A 21,555-nucleotide genomic window follows, 5' to 3' on the forward strand; every position below is an offset into this window, starting at 1 on the left:
AGGGTTGCAGTTACTCTCTATAAACACCTGGTGGCACTGCATATCAAATTTACATTTACGTCATTTAGCAGACGCTCTTATCCAGAGCGACTTACAAATAGGTGCATTCACCTTATAGCCAGTGGGATAACCACTTTACAATGTTTTTTTTTGTGGGGGGGGGGTTGGAGTAAAGGGGGGGGGGGGGGTAGAAGGATTACTTTATCCTATCCCAGGTATTCCTTAAAGAGGTGGGGTTTCAAATGTCTCCGGAAGGTGGTGAGTGACTCCGCTGTCCTGGCGTCGTGAGGGAGCTTGTTCCACCATTGGGGTGCCAGAGCAGCGAACAGTTTTGACTGGGCTGAGCGGGAACTATGCTTCCGCAGAGGTAGGGGAGCCAGCAGGCCAGAGGTGGATGAACGCAGTGCCCTCGTTTGGGTGTAGGGACTGATCAGAGCCTGAAGGTACGGAGGTGCCGTTCCCCTCACAGCTCCGTAGGCAAGCACCATGGTCTTGTAGCAGATGCGAGCTTCAACTGGAAGCCAGTGGAGTGTGCGGAGGAGCGGGGTGACGTGAGAGAACTTGGGAAGGTTGAACACCAGATGGGCTGCGGCATTCTGGATGAGTTGTAGGGGTTTAATGGCACAGGCAGGGAGCCCAGCCAACAGCGAGTTGCAGTAATCCAGACGGGAGATGACAAGTGCCTGGATTAGGACCTGTGCCGCTTCCTGTGTAAGGCAGGGTCGTACTCTCCGAATGTTGTAGAGCATGAACCTACAGGATTGGGTCACCGCCTTGATGTTAGCGGAGAACGACAGGGTGTTATCCAGGGTCACGCCAAGGCTCTTCGCACTCTGGGAGAAGGACACAACGGAGTTGTCAACCGTGATGGCGAGATCATGGAACGGGCAGTCCTTCCCCGGGAGGAAGAGCAGCTCCGTCTTGCCAAGGTTCAGTTTGAGGTGGTGATCCGTCATCCATACTGATATGTCTGCCAGACATGCAGAAATGCGATTCGCCACCTGGTTATCAGAAGGGGGAAAGGAGAAGATTAGTTGTGTGTCGTCAGCGTAGCAATGATAGGAGAGGCCATGTGAGGATATGACAGAGCCAAGTGACTTGGTGTATAGCGAGAATAGGAGAGGGCCTAGAACTGAGCCCTGGGGGACACCAGTGGTGAGAGCACGTGGTGCGGAGACAGCTTCTCGCCACGCCACTTGGTAGGAGCGACCGGTCAGGTAGGACGCAATCCAAGAGTGAGCCGCGCCGGAGATGCCCAGCTCGGAGAGGGTGGAGAGGAGGATCTGATGGTTCACAGTATCAAAGGCAGCAGACAGGTCTAGAAGGACAAGAGCAGAGGAGAGAGAGTTAGCTTTAGCAGTGCGGAGAGCCTCTGTGACACAGAGAAGAGCAGTCTCAGTTGAATGACCAGTCTTGAAACCTGACTGGTTTGGATCAAGAAGGTCATTCTGAGAGAGATAGCAAGAGAGTTGGCTAAAGACGGCACGCTCAATAGTTTTGGAGAGAAAAGAAAGAAGGGATACTGGTCTGTAGTTGTTGACATCAGAGGGATCGAGTGTTGGTTTTTTGAGAAGGGGTGCAACTCTCGCTCTCTTGAAGACGGAAGGGACATAGCCAGCGGTCAAGGATGAGTTGATCAGCGAGGTGAGGTAAGGGAGAAGGTCACCGGAGATGGTCTGGAGAAGAGAGGAGGGAATAGGGTCAAGCGGGCAGGTTGTTGGGCGGCCTGCCGTCACAAGTCGCAAGATTTTATCTGGAGAGAGAGGGGAGAAAGAAGTCAAAGCATAGGGTAGGGCAGTGTGAGCAGGACCAGCAGTGTCATTAGACTTAACAAACGAGGATCGGATGTCGTCAACCTTCTTTTCAAAATGGGGGGGGGGGGGGGGGGGGGGATTCAGCAGGGAGGAGAATGTGGCAAAGAGCTTCCTAGGGTTAGAGGCGGATGCTTGGAATTTAGAGTGGTAGAAAGTGGCCTTAGCAGCAGACACAGATGAAGAAAATGTAGAGAGGAGGGAGTGAAAAGATGCCAGGTCTGCAGGGAGTCTAGTTTTCTTCCATTTCCGCTCAGCTGCCCGGAGCTCTGTTCTGTGAGCTCGCAATGAGTCATCATTCCACGGAGCTGGAGGGGAGGACCGAGCCGGCCGGGAGGATAGGCTCCCACTTACCAGGCCACCAGTCATATTTATTTCCTCATCCCGAGTGGGATGAGCTCTCTATGACTTGTGCAAACAGGACCACTTCCTGCATATTTCTGTTGCTCCCTAGACTCAGCTAACTACAGCAGCTGTTTCGCTTCCAACCGCCATGAAAGCCAAGCCAGACGGCTCGGTGTCTTATCGGGTCAATGAGCGTTGAACGTTTACTACTGTACTGTTCCTCTGTAGCTATGGTTATTAATTTGCATGCTGCTCTATATTGGAGGAACAGAATATGAAGTCCTACCAAAGCCCTCCGAACCAGTTCCTATTTCAGCTGCTCTGTCTGTGGGCTGAGGCCTGTCTTGTCCTGGAGACACTGGCTGGGTTTAAGAGAATGTTGCCCTTACGATGTGGCCCTTACGAAGAAAGAGTGCAGTATAACTGCAATATGTGGCAAATACAATACGTCCAAAATACGTTTTTTTTTTTTACTGCAGTCATTTTGCAGTGTAACTGCAGTACACTGCAGTTATTCTTCAACTACTGCGTCCAAAATACCACAGTCGACTGCAGTTACTGCACTTTTACTGCAGTTTCAAAACTGCAATCTTTTTTTGTAAGGGGGGTGTTGATGTGTCAGGATGGTCCCCATTAAAGAGGAAGGCCCACTGGCAGAGCTGTCTATTTGTGGTTCTGTTTAAAGAACTGTAAAGTATTGTGGTGTATTTATTTGCATTCTAGTCGTGTTTTCAGTTCTGTACACTTATTGTGTCCAAAAACATAAGTTCCCCTAAAAAAAAAAATCTGCTTCCAGTAAGTCTAGAAGTATTCCCGAAAGGGGAACAGTGTAACACGAAGAAGGAGAAGTGAGACTTAGAGAGAGATGAAAGTTGGCTGTAGCTAATGAGGTGAAATTAGGGAGATAGTTAGCTGAGTCTCTTTTTCTGAAAAGGCCAGCACTGAGGAGGGAAAAGCTAACGGGTCCAAAGCGATGACTCCTGTGTACAGTAATTACTGCTGTGGCATGGTTTTCAAACACAGGACAGGCAGGGGGCTTTACAGATAACAAGGATGTGTGGAGGATGGCCTCGTTTGCCAAGTTCTTCCTACAGTTCTCGTTCTCTGAGAGAGTTATGGTGTGTGTGTGAGTGAGTGAGAGAGAAAGAGGAGAACGCGAGAATGGGAGAAATCCTTTCATGTGAGTCAGTACTGAGTGACTCCTTAGTGACTGGCATTCTTCCCTATGAGCAGCTGCCAGTGGCTCTTGCCCAGGCATGTCGTGTTTTTCAAGGCAGAGGGACACTACGTATTCCCATATAAACACAACAGCATGGTTACACATAGGTCAGCTAACTTACAGTATCTCCCTCTCTCCAGGTGGGAGATTTCTCTGTCACAGGCTGCCTCCCAAATGGCACCCTGTTCTCTTTTTAGTGCACTACTTTTGACCAGGGCCTTTTTTTGTTGTTGTCTTTACTGCAATAACCGGACCATGATACAAAGGCCCATAAAGTCACTGACTAAGATATCCATACTTACAGAATTAACTAATTCCTGAAGTTTGGAAAAAATCAGGGGGAAGCATGGAGAGAGGGGGTGTCTGGTATCAGCGACACCTGAGCCCCATGGAAATATATTGATTGTGAATTAATGTTAGTGACACAGATCCTCAATTGGAAAAGAAAATGAATGTGTGTCTAAAGAGTTCGAACATTTCATAACTTCATCATTTGCTATGCACTCCATTAAAGTGCTCAAATATTGAAGATATAAGAACAAACCTTCTTCATGCTGGATATGAGGACAGGATCCATTTATGTCTGTAAATCATCCTACATGAGAACACCCACATCTATTATATATGAGGCAGACATATTTTATTGATTGAGGTTATGTTAAGTAGTATTATTTTTTCTTTTTGAGCTAAACCTTTAGAAAAATAGTTTTATGTGTGTTTAGTGTTGAAAATCTCTGATTGAAAAGATGGTTATTTTGTCTTTTCCATTCAATAAACCCATGAATTCATTTGGGTCTCATTCCCTTTGCTTCTGTGAGTAACTAAATGAAATATAACTCTCTATTGTTTTGAACACCACATCCTGCATTCCAAAATTAGAAAGGAATGGATTTTCAGAGAGCAAACAAAACAAAACATCTGTGATTTCCTGTAACTGCAGGCAGGGACGCTATCACTTTCTAAAATAAGCTATTAAACCGGTCATTCAAAAAGCACATAGCCCTGATATTGCTGTATGATGTGACCTTGTTGTTATCAGACAGATTCATATAATGAAATAACAACAACAATCTCCAGTCCTCATCGTCCCAGATAGATAGGGCAGCTACTAGCTAGCACCGGCATGACTGTATGTAGCCGTAAGGCAGGATGGAGTTGGTGTTAATGATGGTGGTGGATGAAGTCTCTCACACTCCAGCTCTAGGCAGTCTCCCCCCTATCCCACCTATCCATGGCCCCATCTCCCTTGACCTTGGGATCCCTGAGCTGCCTGGTAGGCCCTAGCGTTGCTCCGTTGCCATGCCAATGCAGCTGTGGCGGGGCTCTGGGTAAACAGCAGCAGCTGGTTCCAATTGTGCTGCGTCACTGGGAGGGCATGTGTAGGCTCAGAATGGGAGTGAAGGGGTGGGGGAGGGAGGGTGACTGCAGCAGCACCCCCACACACTCCAGTCATCTTTCTTCCAGTTCTGTTTCTCTGCATGCTGCTGCTGAGAGCTCTAGAACCAACCCGGGGTGTGACAGAGCATTGCAGACTCAATGCTGCTAACAGAGCTGAATAACGACTTGCTTTTAGAGCTAGGATATCTGTGCACAACAGGGGGAAATATCCATGTAAATCAGATTATATCCTAGGCCTAGGAGGACACAATAGTGCATTGAAAATGCTAATAAATGAACCGGGAGGAACTATTGGACTGCTTGCTTTGGTAGCAGGATACGCAATCTTTGCTCTCCTTTGAGTGAGATTGGTTTCAGCCATTTGAATTTGGAGTTCTTTATTTCGGTGTCAAGCCGTGTTTGGAGCTTATTAGTGCTCACCTGTCCCCCTACAGTTGCAGAGTAAACAAAGGACCAAAGAGCGCAGTGGGGCACAGGCTAGGACGCAGGTGGACTCTCAAAACAAAATTGGCAGGAGACTGTAGATCTGAGGAGATTCAGAGGGAGATTTGGGGGTTGGGGGAGGTGAATAATTAATGATTGTGGAGAAGAGAAGGGGAAATGTTTGATGAAGCAGGGATACTGTGCCCACAGACAGACAGGATAGGAGACAGACAGAAGAAAGCTTGGGTTTCGGCCTGCCCCTGGGCTTTTGATGTATGGGCAGGCATGGCCATAGAAATGGAATTCATTGAACAGGAATACCCATTCCAGTCAATGGGTGGGTGCTGATGGGGCATTCAAATTGGTGTGTTCTGAGGGGCTATGTCCCTTCTAGGAATTGTATTTCTATGGGCATGGTTGAGACTTGGGCTGGGCTCCCTCTCTGAAGGATGTGTGTGTTTGAGGCATGGGCCAGTGGTTGGGACAGAGGGAATGGAGGGGCTCACTGACGTTGCGTCACCTCAGGGTTCAATTAAAAATAAAACTTAGGTTGCTATAGTAATAGGTAGCAACTGCACCATCAGCTCTCGAGGACATCCACTTCTGTACCAGGACTTGCTGCGACCTGATCCAAGAAAAAAGAAATATCCAATACGCCTTTATTTTGCCCAAAACATAGTGTTAACTATACACTGTACAGTACATCTATTCGAGGATATTTTTATTTGTGAGTGTTTGTTTGACAACCATTCAAGTCCATAGAAAGAGAGATAAAGCACACACTTGCCGTAAATGACATCACTATCTTCAGATTAATAATTTACCCACACAGTCACTGTTGTTTATTCTGTGAGAGAGATCAACTGGTACTCCTCTGGAGAAGAAACTGTGTTAAAGTCACTGTTCTGTCACAGCATTGCATTGCTGAATGCTCCCAGTCTGAATGAGGAGGACTGTTTGGCTAGCAGGGCGTTGAAAGGCTCAAACAGACAAGGTCTGCTGACAGACGATGTTGACTCAATAGATGAAATGATTTCATGAAGGATTTCATAAAAAATATGCTCTGGATTCACTTAACTGTTTCACTAGTGATAGCAAGCAGGCAGTCCATACAGTATGAAGTGTTTTGGGATGTTTTATGGCCTATTCTTGAGACAGATGACTGGACATTACAATTAAGACAAATGTGATGGTGGTGGTTATTCTAGTGGCCCCTTGTATAAAGCCTATTTTGTGTTTCAGCCAAAAAATGACTGTACTGTAAGTACTATACTGGATGTCCCAAGAGAGGAAAACAGTAATAGATGAATCACTTCAATTCCCCCATCTCTCCCATAAAGATATAGCCTGTTACCCATTTTGAAACTTCAAAACAATCAAACAAGTTCTCATTTACAACTGCGACCTGGCCAAGATTGTCACGATCGTCAGGGAGAGACCAAGGCGCAGCGTTGAATGCGTACATATTTATTAATAGAATGATCACACGATCAAAACAACGGACGATAACGTGATGTCTACGGTTTAACACAAACCAAATAAGAACAAGAAACCACAAACACAAAGGAAAAGACAGACAGTTTAAATATGGCTCCCAATCAGAGACAACCAGCTGACACTCGTTGCCTCTGATTGGGAGTCACTCAGGCCAACATAGAAATACAAACTAGACCCACAACCTACAACACAAAACATAGAAACTAACACCCTGGCTCAACATACGAGAGTCCCCCGAGCCAGGGCGTGACAGTACCCCCACCTAAAGGCGCGGACTCCGACCGCGCCAACCAAACACAACAGGGGAGGGACCGGGTGGGCACTCCGCCTAGGCGGCGGATCCGGCTCCGGGCATGATCCCCACTCGCTCTCTAACCCCCCAAAGTACCCCTGGTCCGGTCTGGCCCTGCTGACCGGAGCTGGACTGCACACTGGTGGAGCGGATTGCTCTAGCTCCGGCGTGAAGCAGCTGACCCGTGCCGAACCAGGCACCAGTGGAACAGGCACGGGCTGTGCCGGACTGACGACGCACACCACTGGCTTGGTGTGGGGAGCAGGGACGGCCCGAGCCGGGCTGACGAAACGCACCCCTGACTTGGTGCGGGGAGCAGGAACGGGCCGAACCGGGCTGACGAAACGCACCACTGACTTGGTGCGGGGAGCAGGAATGGGCCGGACTGGGCTGGCGACGCGCACCACAGACTTGGTGCGGAGAGCAGGAACGGGCCGGACAGGGCTGACGAAACGCACCACAGACTTGGTGCGGAGAGCAGGAACGGGCCGGACTGGGCTGGCGACTCGCACCACAGACTTGGTGCGGGGAGCAGGAATGGGCCGGACTGGGCTGGCGACGCGCACCACAGACTTGGTGCGGAGAGCAGGAACGGGCCGGACCGTACTGGGAACACACACCACTGGCCCTACGTGGGGATCAGGAACAGGCCGGACCGGACTGGCAACACACGCCAGTACCTCTCGCCGTGCCTCTACATCTTCCACCCCCTCTTCGACCAGTGGCCCCCGTAACCTGGCGGCCTCCTCTGCCAATCCGCTGGGCCGCTCTGCCGCGGTCTCCTGCTGGCCCGTCGTCCACGGCGTTAGCCCCCCCCTAAAAATTTTCTGGGCTTCACGCCTACCCGTGGCCAAGGTCTCCATGTCCCTCGCCAGCCGTTCGCCCTTCTGCCACAATGTCAAGCCCTTCTCTTCCTCACTCGGCTTGACCCAGTCGAGGAGGCGAAGGAGATCTGTTAGGGATCTCCCTGGCGATGGCTCCTGGACACGCTGCTTGGTCACATCTTGGTGGTTTCTTCTGTCACGCTCGTCAGGGAGAGACCAAGGCGCAGCGTTGAATGCGTACATATTTATTAATAGAATGATCACACGATCAAAACAACGGACGATAACGTGATGTCTACGGTTTAACACAAACCAAATAAGAACAAGAAACCACAAACACAAAGGAAAAGACAGACAGTTTAAATATGGCTCCCAATCAGAGACAACCAGCTGACACTCGTTGCCTCTGATTGGGAGTCACTCAGGCCAACATAGAAATAAAAAACTAGACCCACAACCTACAACACAAAACATAGAAACTAACACCCTGGCTCAACATACGAGAGTCCCCCGAGCCAGGGCGTGACAAAGATAAAGCAAAGCAGTGCGATAAAAACAACAACACAGAGTTACATATGGGGTAAACAAAACATAAAGTCAGAAATACAACAGAAAATATATATACAGTGTGTGCGAATGTAGTAAGTTATGGAGGTAAGGCAATAAATAGGCCATAGTGCAAAATAGTTACAATTTCGTATTAACACTGGAATGATAGATGTGCAAAAGATGATGTGCAAATAGAGATACTGGGGTGCAAATGAGCAAAATAAATAACAATATGGGGATGAGGTAGTTGGGTGGGCTAATTTCAGAATGGCTGTGTACAGGTGCAGTGATCGGTAAGCTGCTCTGACAACTGACGCTTAAAGTTAGTGAGGGAGATAAGAGTCTCCAGCTTCAGAGATTTTTGCAGTTCGTTCCAGTCATTGGCAGCAGAGAACTGGAAGGAATGGCGGCCAAAGGAGGTGTTGGCTTTGGGGATGACCAGTGAGATATATACCTGCTGGAACGCAGACTACGGGTGGGTGTTGCTATGGTGACCAGTGAGCTAAGATAAGACAGGGATTTGCCTAGCAGTGATTTATAGATGACCTGGAGCCAGTGGGTTTGGCGACGAATATGTAGTGAGGGCCAGCCAACAAGAGCATACAGGTCACAATGGGGCTTTGGTCACAAAACGGATGGCACTGTGATAGACTACATCCAATTTGCTGAGTAGAGTGTTGGAGGATATTTTGTAAATGACATCGCCGAAGTCAAGGATCGGTAGGAAAGTCAGTTTTACGAGGGCATGTTTGGCAGCATGAGTGAAGGAGGCTTTGTTGCGAAATAGGAAGCCGATTCTAGATCTAACTTTTGATTGGAGATGCTTAATGTGAGTCTGGAAAGAGAGTTTACAGTCTAACCAGACACCTAGGTATTTGTAGTTGTCCACATACTCTAGGTCAGACCTGCCGAGAGTAGTGATTCTAGTCGGGTGGGCGGGTGCAAGCAGCGTTTGGTTGAAGAGCATGCATTTAGTTTAACTAGTGTTTAAGAGCAGTTGGAGGCTACGGAAGGAGTGTTGTATGGCGTTGAAGCTCGTTTGGAGGTTTGTTAACACAGTGTCCAATGAAGGGCCAGATGTATACAAAATGGTGTTGTCCGCATAGAGGTGGATCCGAGCGTCACCAGCAGCAAGAGTGACATCATTGATATACACAGAGAATAGAGTCAGCCCGAGAATTGAACCCTGTGGCACCCCCATAGACACGGCCAGAGGTCCAGACAACAGGCCCTCCGATTTGACACATTGAACTCTACCTGAGAAGTAGTTGGTGAACCAGGCGAGGCAGTCATTAGAGAAACCAAGGCTATTTAGTCTGCCAATAAGAATGCGGTGGTTGACAGAGTCGAAAGCCTTGGCCAGGTCGATGAAGACGACTGCGCAGTACTGTCTTTTATCGATCGCGGTTATAATATCGTTTAGGACCTTGAGCGTGGCTGAGGTGCACCCATGACCAGCTCGGAAACCGGATTGCATAGTGGAGAAGGTACGGTGGGATTCGAAATGGTCGGTGATCTGTTCGTTAACTTGGCTTTCAAATACTTTTGAAAGGCAGGGCAGGATGGATATAGGTCTGTAACAGTTTGGATCTAGAGTGTCACCCCCTTTGAAGAGGGTGATGACTGCGGCAGCTTTCCAATCTCTGGGGATCTCAGACGTTACGAAAGAGAGGTTGAACAGGCTAGTAATAGGGGTTGCGACAATTTCGGCTGTGCTGTAGTGTCATTGAGGCTTTTGGGAATGGACTGTGCAATAAGTGTGCATGGTGTCGTGTTGAGAAATAATTTAGCTGACAGGCTGTCTTCACTGATGTTATCTCAGAATAATTTATTTTGTTGGCCATTTGCACATTTTTCTGTAAGAAGCAAATTGCACGTGTATACTAGCAAAAGATAAGTGCATACCTTTCCAGTTCAACATGGGAGGCTGTCATTAAGGCCTTTTAACATTAGTATCTCCCATAGCCAGCTGTTTCATGCCTTCTGAAGGGCACCCCGTGGAGCATGGAAAACCTCTCTCACACTGTGATCAACTAGTTTTCAATCAAAGAGGAATTAATTCTTATGGTCCTTTTCCCTATGATATCAGACAGCGAACACCACTCCCCATCATCGGCTTGAAGAGGGCCAAAAGCAGTTGGTCACAGTTTATTTAAAGGGTATACTGTAGGACTTCATACATGTATGACCCATACATACCACATTCATAAGCAGGACATGAGCGTTTCATAACAAAGACAAAACAACAACAATTTCAACCTGCCATTGTTGACATGATGTATTGCTTATACATGTGGTATGAAGGGTTATGAATGTGTTATGTAGTCCTTAGGTACGTTTTTTGTAAGAGGTACTAATATGAGTAAAAGGTGTGCAGAGACCTTACTCTATTAAAGCGGTAAAACTATCTCCCTGCAGTCCCTCTCTGGCAAGAGCAGAGACATTTTGCATATCGCTCCAGAGGATGTAATGTGATCGAAGAAACAACAGTGAAGCAAGTAGGGGCTCGTCGCACCTGATGTAACAGTAACAAACTATCAACAAGCATATACTTTACACACATCGTCCACCCATACCCTCAGTATTTGTACTCTGCTATAATGTCCATCGGATCTGAACAACCGTTCAGTTTCGAGTTTGTCTTTTCATAAAGAAGCTTTTAGCAATAGATATTTCCAACACCTTGTGACATTTATTGATCATAAGGGCTATGTTTGCGTCCCAACTGGCACCCTATTCCCTATATATTCTCAGACTATATTGATTGTGCAGGGCTGAAAGAGAAGGCTATTACTAAGGAGGGTGTAAGGACCAATGGTTGAGATTCACAAACAACACTTACATTAGATGAGAACACACACTACTGTCTGCTGCATCACATCTATTTCCAGGTTGATACAGCATGATCTTCACACTTGCATGACATGGGAACCTCACACATAGTCTGCTCTTGGAACTGATTTGAATTGAACCATTGGCTTAAAAAACAATGGTATTCAGTGTTATTCAGAGCGTCAGGTCACAAATAGGTTTCTCCTATCAGGTTTCTGGTAATCCATTGGATGCATAAAGAATCATGGTTTTGTTTTGAAAGGCGTAAAATCCGATTTTGCAATTCCCCCATGACCTCTTAAATTACAAACAAAACAACAGGCATAATGACACCAGGATCAAGTCTGTACTTAAAGTAGTAGCGTCATCCTTCTTTAGAAATATATTCTCTCCTATTTTTACTAAATAACTTGTGACAACAATGACACAGGGTTAAAGTTATGTTGATTGACCTTTGACATGTAAGCTGCAATGCTCTGAGAGAGAGAGCTCTGAGTGTTTTAAGTTTGTAATGAACAGGCTCTGATTCCAATCCCTTATTCTTCATATTGACAGGTGGAAAAGTGCCAATCCAGAACACTAGGATCCTGTGTGAAACAACTCCCACTTGTTCTCCACCATTCAGCGTTGGTTGGAAGAGAATGCGCATCTTCACTAGAATATTTACACTCTGTTTCAGTGTAGTTTGAAGGATGACATGAAATTATGAACACTGAAGCAACATAAACAATTGGACAAAGTTTCCTCAGCCTTCCTACTCATCCCTGGTGTTTTGTATCACTACAATTGCAGAGGGACAGCTGAGCCTGAGCCCACTCCCAAAACAGACCCAGACAATGGAGCTTGGACTCGCAGCTTCACTGTTGGAGCTATTGCATTATGACTGACAATAAAACAGCACAGCGATGCTTGGATTTCCAACTCAATGTAGAAATGGCTTGTCTAAAAGGGTTGATAACTTTGTGTCAGTTGTGAGTGACACACTTTCTTTGATACAATGATCAGTCCACTCATAAACTTCCTAGCACATTTTTGCATTAGATACTTGATGCAGATATTTTACATGTAAATTAAAACATGTAAGTTGACCATCACGTACCATGATTGCATATGGATATTCTATCTACTAGCCGTCAATCCTCCTGGAAAGAACCAAATACATCAGTTTGAAATTAATTATACAATGAATTTCCACTTCAATGACAAATGAATCATCAACGTCAGACACACAAGTAGCAATGACACTAATGTGTATAGAACAGTGTATAGAAATATAGGCTATTGGTGAGTGAGAGACAAGCTGTAGTGGATTCCCCCTCCCTTCTAAGTCAATATAAAAGCAAGAGCTTAGCAAACAAGGTTTGACAAATCTGCTTAAAATCCACTAGCGGAGCATTGAAAGTAAAGGCCTTAGGGTGAGCAGCATACTATGTAGTATTAAAAACCCTACATTGCATTGCTCCAGAGAGCTGTGCCCTATCCTTGAAAAAAATTAAATAATTGTCTGTCATATAAAACCCTCATGGAATATTATTGTAATTCATATGGAATGTTGCTGAAATTATTCAGATTGCCTCTTTCATATGTACATATCCCAATAATGAACATGTTATAACCATGTAATAAACATGGTTTGGCTCCATGATACAACATAACCACCAAGATGTGTCAGTAGCCTTACTAAGTCTACTGTATTTTCAAGTAAGAAAATCAAACGGGCCAGGATGATGCACTATTGAACAATGTACGGTATACATGTTACATTCTCAATGTATATGTTTATTCTGATTGACAATGTACCATCTCCTGGAGATGATCCGCAGTCCTTGGTCTGTTATCACTATCACACAAATAGGCACACCAAATATTCAGGCATGAAATTCTTAATTTTCACAATTACATAGCAACCATGCACGAGCTTCGCGCCCCCGCTTTGAGCCTTAATGGAAAAGTTACCGAGAGCGATGGTGAGAGCAGGATGTATCAGTCGCCATTACTGACTGGGATGAGAGGAGAGGTCTCGGATTACACGCAGCTACCTCTAATAACACAAAATATATGAAAACAATCATATTTTGAATAGAAAGAGGATATGCCGAACGCTCCCGCTGACTTAAAGGCAACGAGCCGTTAAGAAATCGAATTTGCTGGAGTAAAATAATACACTTGGAATGCTATCTTTTTTTCGTGTTCTCGGGAGCTGGGAGCAACCATGTTAGGTATGGGAATGGACTGCATCGAGTTTCTTCATTAGCTACACTCTGGATAAAATTGTCTGTGTCAAGTAAATTCCAACTAGTTCAATTCACGATCAAGGGAGGTAACGAAATATTCCTGCAAGGTCTTTGTAGTTTATATTTTGCGTTCAGTGAAATGTATTGTTCGACTACCACTATCTTGCTAGCCAGCGTTAGCTACAGCTTGCTTTTTTTGCGTGGTGTCGGGGAAAGGCCCGAGAGGTAGCTAGTCATTCTTTCCTGCAAGTATCATTGATGGGGTTGTCATTGTCATAGTTAATGAATACAATGGCATAGTCAGACGTAGCTTTTTATTGCATGGGTTATTTTAATTGTACCCATAGTGCGCAGATTAAGCACGTTAGCTAGGTCAATTATTAACTAACTAACGTTAGCAAGCTACTGTCTGTAGCTAATGAACCTAGGATTGTTGCAAGATTACCATTTATGTGTTGGTTACTCGCAAATAACCTCTACATCTCGTGGTAGTGGATTGCTTTTAGTGAGTTTTCATCGTGTGCCTCCCTGGCGATGAAATTCATGGTTGTTTGTTATTATCATCAATGACGGGGGTTGAGTAGGGAGCACAGTTCAGAACGTGTTAGCAGACCTGAAAGAAATGTAGCCAGGTACTAGCTACAACTCTTAATGAAAGGGAGTCATACAACGACAGAGTGAAGGTGGTGATGGTTTGCTATTGATAGCCTACCTTCTCACTTGGATACTATTAGTCACATATCTCGCTAATTACTAGAACTGCAATAGCTATGTAATATAGCTACATTCCTGTTTAATACAAGCGTGGGACCGGTGTAACTACAGTATAATGTCAGACGTCAACTTGACTGACTTGCTAGTCTGTTTGCTATGTAACATGTCATGATGGGGTGTGTTGCATGATTCTTAGGTGACGAACATGCACTGCCCAACAAATAATAGCCAGTATTGTTGTCAAAATATGCAATAGATGGCAGGTGCAATAGTCCTCCAGTAACCTGTAACAAAAGTATTGCCGGAGTAAACTGAAATGTAATCTATATTGAATGGTGATGATGAATATTAGTTTATTTCTAAATTATTTGTGGGTCACTGGTCATTCCACTCAAAGTGGAAGAAATACGTTTTTTATGGAATGACCAATATTCTGTGGGGAAAAAATACACTTTTAAAAGAGTCACTGACACTGAACATGGGATTTATTTGTTGTTTTACTCTTGACAGACAGTACAGGGTTTATCAAAAATTGTATTTGCTACTAACAGGGTCCTTCCTGTAGGTTATTGGCTTATGTGACAATCTTTAGGAAATAGCCTAAAGTCCCCTGTAGCTCAGTTTGTAGAGCATGGCGCTTGCAACGCCAGGGTTGTGGGTTCATTTCCCACGGGGGGCCAGTATGAAAATGTATGCACTCACTAACTGTAAGTCGCTCTGGATAAGAGCGTCTGCTAAATGACTAAAATGTAAATAAATGTAGCTGTTCAGATTTTATCATTAGGCCTGTGGACCGTTTGCACCTTGACAATGACTCACTGCAATAACAACATCATGGCTTTTTCCCAAATGTCACCCTATTCCCTTCATAGTGCAAAAGTTGTGCACTATAGGGAATAGGGTGCCATTTCGTACGCAAACCATATTAGGCCTATTCAATTATACACTTTGTTTTTCAGGGAGGTGATAATAGGGGAGAACCAGCTTCCCTATAGCAGCATGAGGATCTAGGAGGATAGAGGGATTCACCACTAAAGGGACAAAGCTATGATTGTGCAACACCACCCTATCTAACCAATGGGAGTGGAATGATAGCTGTGCTGGTGGAAACCTTTCCTGAAAGTGACAAAGCAATGACAGGGGGAATATAATGGCCAAGAACAAGGAGGCACGCCCCCTAACATATGCTGTCAGTGTTGTTGGCCTCTCAGGGACAGAGAAGGAGAAGGGCAACTGTGGCGTGGGCAAGTCCTGCCTATGCAACAGATATGTGCGTTCCAACGCGGACGGCTACTACACTGAGCACACTTCTGTGTTGAGCACAATTGACTTTGGAGGTCGCGTGGTGAACAATGATCACTTCCTCTACTGGGGTGAAGTGCCACACCGAAGTGATGACGGGCTCGAGTGTAAAATTCAAATCATTGAACAAACAGAGTTCATTGATGATCAGACTTTCTTGCCCCATCGCAGCACAAACTTGCAGCCCTATACTAAAAGGGCTGCAGCCTCCAAGATACAGTCTGCTGAAAAGCTGATGTACATTTGCACCGACCAGCTTGGCCTAGAGCAGGATTTTGATCAGAAGCAGATGGCCGATGGGAAACTGAACGTTGACGGTTTTATATTGTGTATAGACGTGAGCAAAGGCTGCAATAGGAAATTTGAGGATCAGATGAAATTTGTCAACAGCCTTTATTCTCAAATGGTCAAATCGAAAAAGCCCATCGTCATTGCTGCAACGAAATGTGACGAGTGTGTGGAGCAGTATCTAAGGGACCTTCAGGCATTCGCTGCAAGCAAAAAGAACCTCCTGGTGGTAGAAACGTCGGCTCGATCTAGAATCAATGTAGACCTGTGTTTTAATGCGTTAACCCAGCAGATGGACAAAACACGAGGCAAACCCAAAACCATTCCTTATTTGGAGGCCTACAAAGTTCAGAGACAGTTAGTAGCCACAGTGTCCGACAAGTTTGAAAAGCGGATTGTACAAACCGTCAGAGATTATCACACAAGTTGGAAAACGGTGAGTAACACGTTGAAAAACCACCCTGACTATGAGGAATACATCAACCTGGAAGGCACCCGAAAAGCTATAAACACCCTCAACAAGCACATAGAACAGCTGAAGCAGGAACATATCAGGAAAAGGAGGGAAGAATACTTCTTGATCCTGCCAAAAATTCTCAATAACTTGCTCAACAACTTGGAAGAGCTCGAGAACCTGAGCTGGTCAGAGGCTCAAAGCATCTTGAAGAGCAGGCCTGAGTTTCAATTCTGGTTTGTGGTGCTGGAGCACACCCCGTGGGATGAGACAGACCAAATTGACAAAGTCAACGACAGAAGAGTGCCCTTTGATCTCCTCAAAACGTCGGAAGGGGAAAAGATTTATCAGAACCATGTCCAGCATCTGTTCTCAGAGAAAAGGCGGTTAGAAATGAAGGATAGATTCAAGAAGACATTGGATCGAGTCCATTTCATCAGCCCTGGACAACCCTGGGAAGAGGTAATGTGTTTTGTCATGGAGGACGAGGCCTACAAGTATATCAGTGAATCTGATCGCAGGGATGTTTACAGCCAGCATCAGCAGGAAATAGTTGAAAGGGCCAAAGAGGAATTTCAGGAAATGCTTTTTGAACACGCCGAGCTGTTTTATGACCTTGATTTAAACGCCACTCCAAGCTGTGACAAAATGAGCGAGATCCACACTGTGCTCAACGAGGAGCCCAGATACAGAGCGCTGCAGAAACTGGCCCCAGACAGGGAGTCGCTTCTCCTCAAGCACATCGGGTTCGTCTACCACCCAACAAAGGAGACGTGTCTGAGCGGACAGAGCTGCATTGACATGAATGTCGAGCAGGTACTGGCTAACAGGCTAGTTCAGCTGGACCACAGTCGCTCTAATCTCTACTATAACAGTGCCAACATTGATAAAGTAAATCTGTGTCTCTTGGGAAGGGAGGGTCTCGCACAAGAACTCGCAAATGAAATCCGAGCCCAGTCCACAGACAATGAGTACACTCTGGATGGGAAAATCTATGAACTGGAGCTTCTGCCTGTTGATGTCAACTCAACGTTGCTCTTTAGCCATGCATGGGCGTCGACCTTTAAACCTCACGGAATCTTCTGTGTCTTCAGCTCCATAGAGTCGCTAAATTGTATTGGCGACTGCATAGGGCGAATCAGGGCAGAGATTGCACAGAACAGGAGGGAGAGGTACGCTCAGCCATTGCCATTCATTCTAATCCTAGCAAACCAGAGAGACAGTGTTTGCAAAAATATGCCTATATTGAGGCATCAGGGCCAACAGCTAGCAAATAAACTACAGTGCACCTTTGTAGACATACCCTCTGATACCTTTCCGCGGAAGTTTAATGAGTTCCAAATTAAACAGGCTCTCAGAGGAGTATTAGAAGGACTAAAGCACAACTTTGATGTGATGAGCCCTCTGCCTTCCATCAAAGACATGTCAGAGACCGACTTGAGGATCGTTATGTGTGCCATGTGTGGGGATCCATTCAGTGTGGACCTCATCCTCTCACCTTTTCTGGATTCACATTCCTGCAGCGCTGGGCAACCTGGCCAAAGTAACACTCTGATCCTCAACAAAATCATCGGCGACAGTCGCAGAAGAATACAGGTCACAGTCCTCTCCTACCACTCCTCCATCGGAATCAGGAAGGATGAGCTTGTCCATGGATACATCCTGGTCTACTCAGCGAAACGCAAGTCCTCCATGGCGATGCTCAGAGCTTTCCTGGCGGAGGTCCAAGACGTCATCCCTGTTCAAATGGTGGCCATCACAGACAGTCAAGCCGACTTCTTTGAGAACGACGAAATCAAAGAGCTCATGACTGAAGGGGAGCACATCGCTACGGAGATAACCGCCAAATTCACAGCTCTATACTCTCTGTCTCAGTACCATCGGCAGACGGAAGTCTTCACACCGTTCTTCAACGAGGTGCTAGAGAAGAAGAGCAACATCGAGAGCGCCTTCATGTACGACAGCTCTCGAGACTGCACGGGTGCGAGCGAAGATGTCTTCCCCCAGTCTCCCCACAGTCATTCCCCTGCTTACAATTACTACCCTGACTCAGAGGACGACACCGAGGCTCCTCCGCCTTATAGCCCCATCGGGGATGACGTGCAGCTTCTTCCAACGCCTAGCGAACGAGCTAAGTACAGGATCGATCTGGAGGGGAACGAGTACCCTGTCCATAGCACACCTCTCAGTGACCACGAGCGCAACCACAGAGTGCCTCCCCCGGTTAGGCCCAAGCCTATATTACCCAAGACCAACGTTAAGAAGCTGGACCCCAATCTCCTGAAGACCATAGAGGCTGGGATGAGGAGCAACAGACGACAACGCGGTCCCATGGCCCACGGTGAGGATGTTGAGGCGTCCGACAATTACGCAGACCCCATAGACACTCTCCTGAAATCAAAGGGCTTCACCGACGACATCTACGCTGTCCCGGAGGACACCCAGAGCAGGATCGTCAAAATGCGCAACTCGTTTGGGGGGCTTCATGTCTTGCATGGGGATGAGGAGAACGGCTTCGACCGCCAGGCACAGGCCAGCAGGAGGCCCAACAAGTATAAGCACCGCTCAAAAATACTTTTCAGCAAAACCAAGATGTACCACAGACGTGTCCACTCGGACGTCAGCGATGATGAGTCTGGGCCGGTCATGCTGAAGAAGAAGAAGGGCAGGGCCCATCGGGGCAGTGAGGAGGACCCCCTGCTGTCCCCTGCTGACCCCTGGAAGGGAGGGATAGACAACCCTGCCATCACCTCCGATCCAGAGCAGGATGACATGAAGAAGAAAAAGAAGAAAACGCCAAAGACAAAGGAACCTAAAAAGGTAGGCGTTCTGATTCATCTTCTGTGTAATAGTTTCTTATTATTTTATTTATGTGGTTTTAGATAGGCCTAATACTGTACAGAGTAATCAAAGCTATTATACATGTTATGTAATTGCACATTGTCTAACAGCTGGTCATACAAGCCAGTGATCTCAAGCACTACACATGATTACTATGAAAGAGATTCAAAATGGACTGCACTCATGCAGTGAAGCAAGTTGATGTTTGATCTATCACACTGAGAGCAAACGTGACTTGCAATTTCTGTTGAATATTGCAACATCACATATTCCTGGCCAAACATGCACTCCCATTCCTCAGCAGTTAAGACAAGCTACAACACAAGCAATGGACAACATAATCATGGTTAAATATGACCGCCATATTGCGGATAGCCCCTTCTGTTGTCATAGTTGAGGAGTGAGAGGAGATTTATGCAGTTGAGGAATATCTGGGCATCCCACTGTATTGTAGTCTGGCCTGGCTACAGTTGGACAGATGTTAAAGGCATTTGGAGGCAGGCAGGGTTCCCAGGGCTTGGAGGAAGTGCACTGAGGCATGAATCAGTGGACAGCGGTTATGTCCAAAATGGCACTCTATTCCCAATTTAGTGCATTACTTTTGACAAGAGCCCTATGGACCCTGGCCAAAAGTAGTGCAATATATATGGAATAGGGTGACATTTGGGACATAAGGGAGAGATTGGCCTGTTACACTATATTCTCCCTATTTCTCGCCTAACTTTATATATTCACAAAAATACAGTAGGTGCACACTCACAATTACGTTTCAAAGAGCTTGTTTCATTCTTCATTTTGTAAAATTATTTTGTCTGCACATAACAGGGCAATCTATCATACACAAATGTTTTGGCTAAAAGCCAAACTTCATATATTAGAATCATGAATCGGTGACAGTACAGTAGCACCACTGCCATGAAGAATACTCTCATTGTTTGAAAATGTTGCTTCCTTTGATAATCAGGCAACAGAACGTTAAACAAAAAAACCTTGGAACAAAATATGAGTTCTTGCAAGGTGTTTTACAATCTTCTTTTTCAATTAGGGCCTAACTGTTGTGGGGGATGACAACTCTTTTGAAAAAACGTTTTTCTCTGTCTTGAAAACGATGCTTTAATGTTTTCCTTCACTTTGGATTTGTGTATTATTCACAGCCAAAATCCAAGCCCCCAAAGCCCTTGTACCCACCCACACGGAGGAACTGGGACAGCAACTACTTTGGTGTTCCCCTGCAGAACCTGGTCACCCTGGAACGGCCAATCCCCTTGTTCATTGAGAAGTGTGTGGACTACATTGAACGCACTGGTAGGTTACCTTTGACCAGTTCTCCCTCATCTCTGATTTGGGTTATTGTTACTATTTGAGTGTGTGAGCATGACGCTGTAGTAGTGTGTGTGTGGGTGTGCCTTCCATTTCTCTCTTGATCATAGGCAACCCCAAGTACTGTATGTTTTGCTATTTGGTCGGAATTCACTATTTGGTTGGAATTCACTTGGATTTTTTGTGGCTGCTGCTAACAAAATGTGGGATTCCTTAATGCTGCCTTTTCACTACTAGCTGACAGTTCTTGGGAGTTCAGTTCTATGATAATATGATAACTACTCTGCCCCAACAGACTGGCATGACCTTTATGACAGAACCTCATTGTGGTTTTGGTTACTGTTCAGTGTTTCCCCTATATTTATTTAGCAGCGGCATACCGCCACTGTTAAATCACAGCCGCCACTGAAAATAAGATGCAAAAAAACAAATATATATAGATAGAGATTTGTTTATTCTGCCGAGACGTGCTTTTAAGATCAGTGACAAGTTACAACATCAGATCCTCAGAGAAACCTCCAAGGTATCTAGCTAGCTAGCTTGTAATCCTGGAAGTGTAGCTAACCCTATTAATAGATGTATAAATGTATGCCCCAGGAAGACCCAAGCCATCAACCCACCACTGCTTTAAAGAATCCTAGGGGAAACACTGCTGTTATTGCATTACAAACCACTGAATTCCAGGAAGAAGAGAGGAAGTATTTATTATAGCTATGGTGTGGTTCCTTTTAAGGGTTCCCTCCTGTTTGTATCGACTTAACCTTGCTTAAGATCTGCTTAAGCTCTTAGTTAGCTCATTTGATCCTTTTAATTGTTGGATCTCATATAATGTTAGGGGTAAGTCTAGTGATTAATTAATTGGGTTTTAAACAAGCTTATTCACTGAGATGCCCAACTACATTTGTTCATAATCCTTTAGTAGTCAAACGTAGCATTGTAGCAATATTGTTGCCCTTTTCAATTAAACAAAGGTCTTGACCCGCCTTCATTTCTGCAAAGTGCATCAGTCACCAGCTGCAAGCCATGACTGGGGAAAGAAGACTCCGCTAACTGCTTACACACTCAGTCAAGGTTTTCTTTAAACTTTTCATTTTCCCCCAGTAATAAATTGCGTTTCAAGGGGGGTAGAAGAGGGGAGGGTGAGCGACTGGGCATGGTGAATGATTAAATGGAATTTGATGCATTTGGAAATCTCATTGGCCATTATTTGCT

General features: G+C 45.6%; 1 protein-coding gene across 1 annotated transcript in view; it reads left to right on the forward strand.

Moving 5' to 3' along the window:
- Window positions 1-13,190: 13,190 nt before the first annotated feature.
- Window positions 13,191-21,555, forward strand: part of LOC311145850 (rho GTPase-activating protein 5-like) — a 47,919-nt gene continuing 39,554 nt past the window's right edge. Inside the window, exons 1-3 of the mRNA XM_084182186.1 lie at window positions 13,191-13,409; window positions 15,098-19,002; window positions 20,178-20,328. Of these exons, the coding sequence (XP_084038312.1) occupies window positions 15,289-19,002; window positions 20,178-20,328 (3,865 nt within the window). The 5' untranslated portion in view covers window positions 13,191-13,409; window positions 15,098-15,288. The remainder of the gene's footprint in view (window positions 13,410-15,097; window positions 19,003-20,177; window positions 20,329-21,555) is intronic.

This window comes from Coregonus lavaretus (assembly GCF_964263955.1).
Source record: "Coregonus lavaretus genome assembly, chromosome: 18".
Lineage (NCBI taxonomy): Eukaryota > Metazoa > Chordata > Actinopteri > Salmoniformes > Salmonidae > Coregonus > Coregonus lavaretus.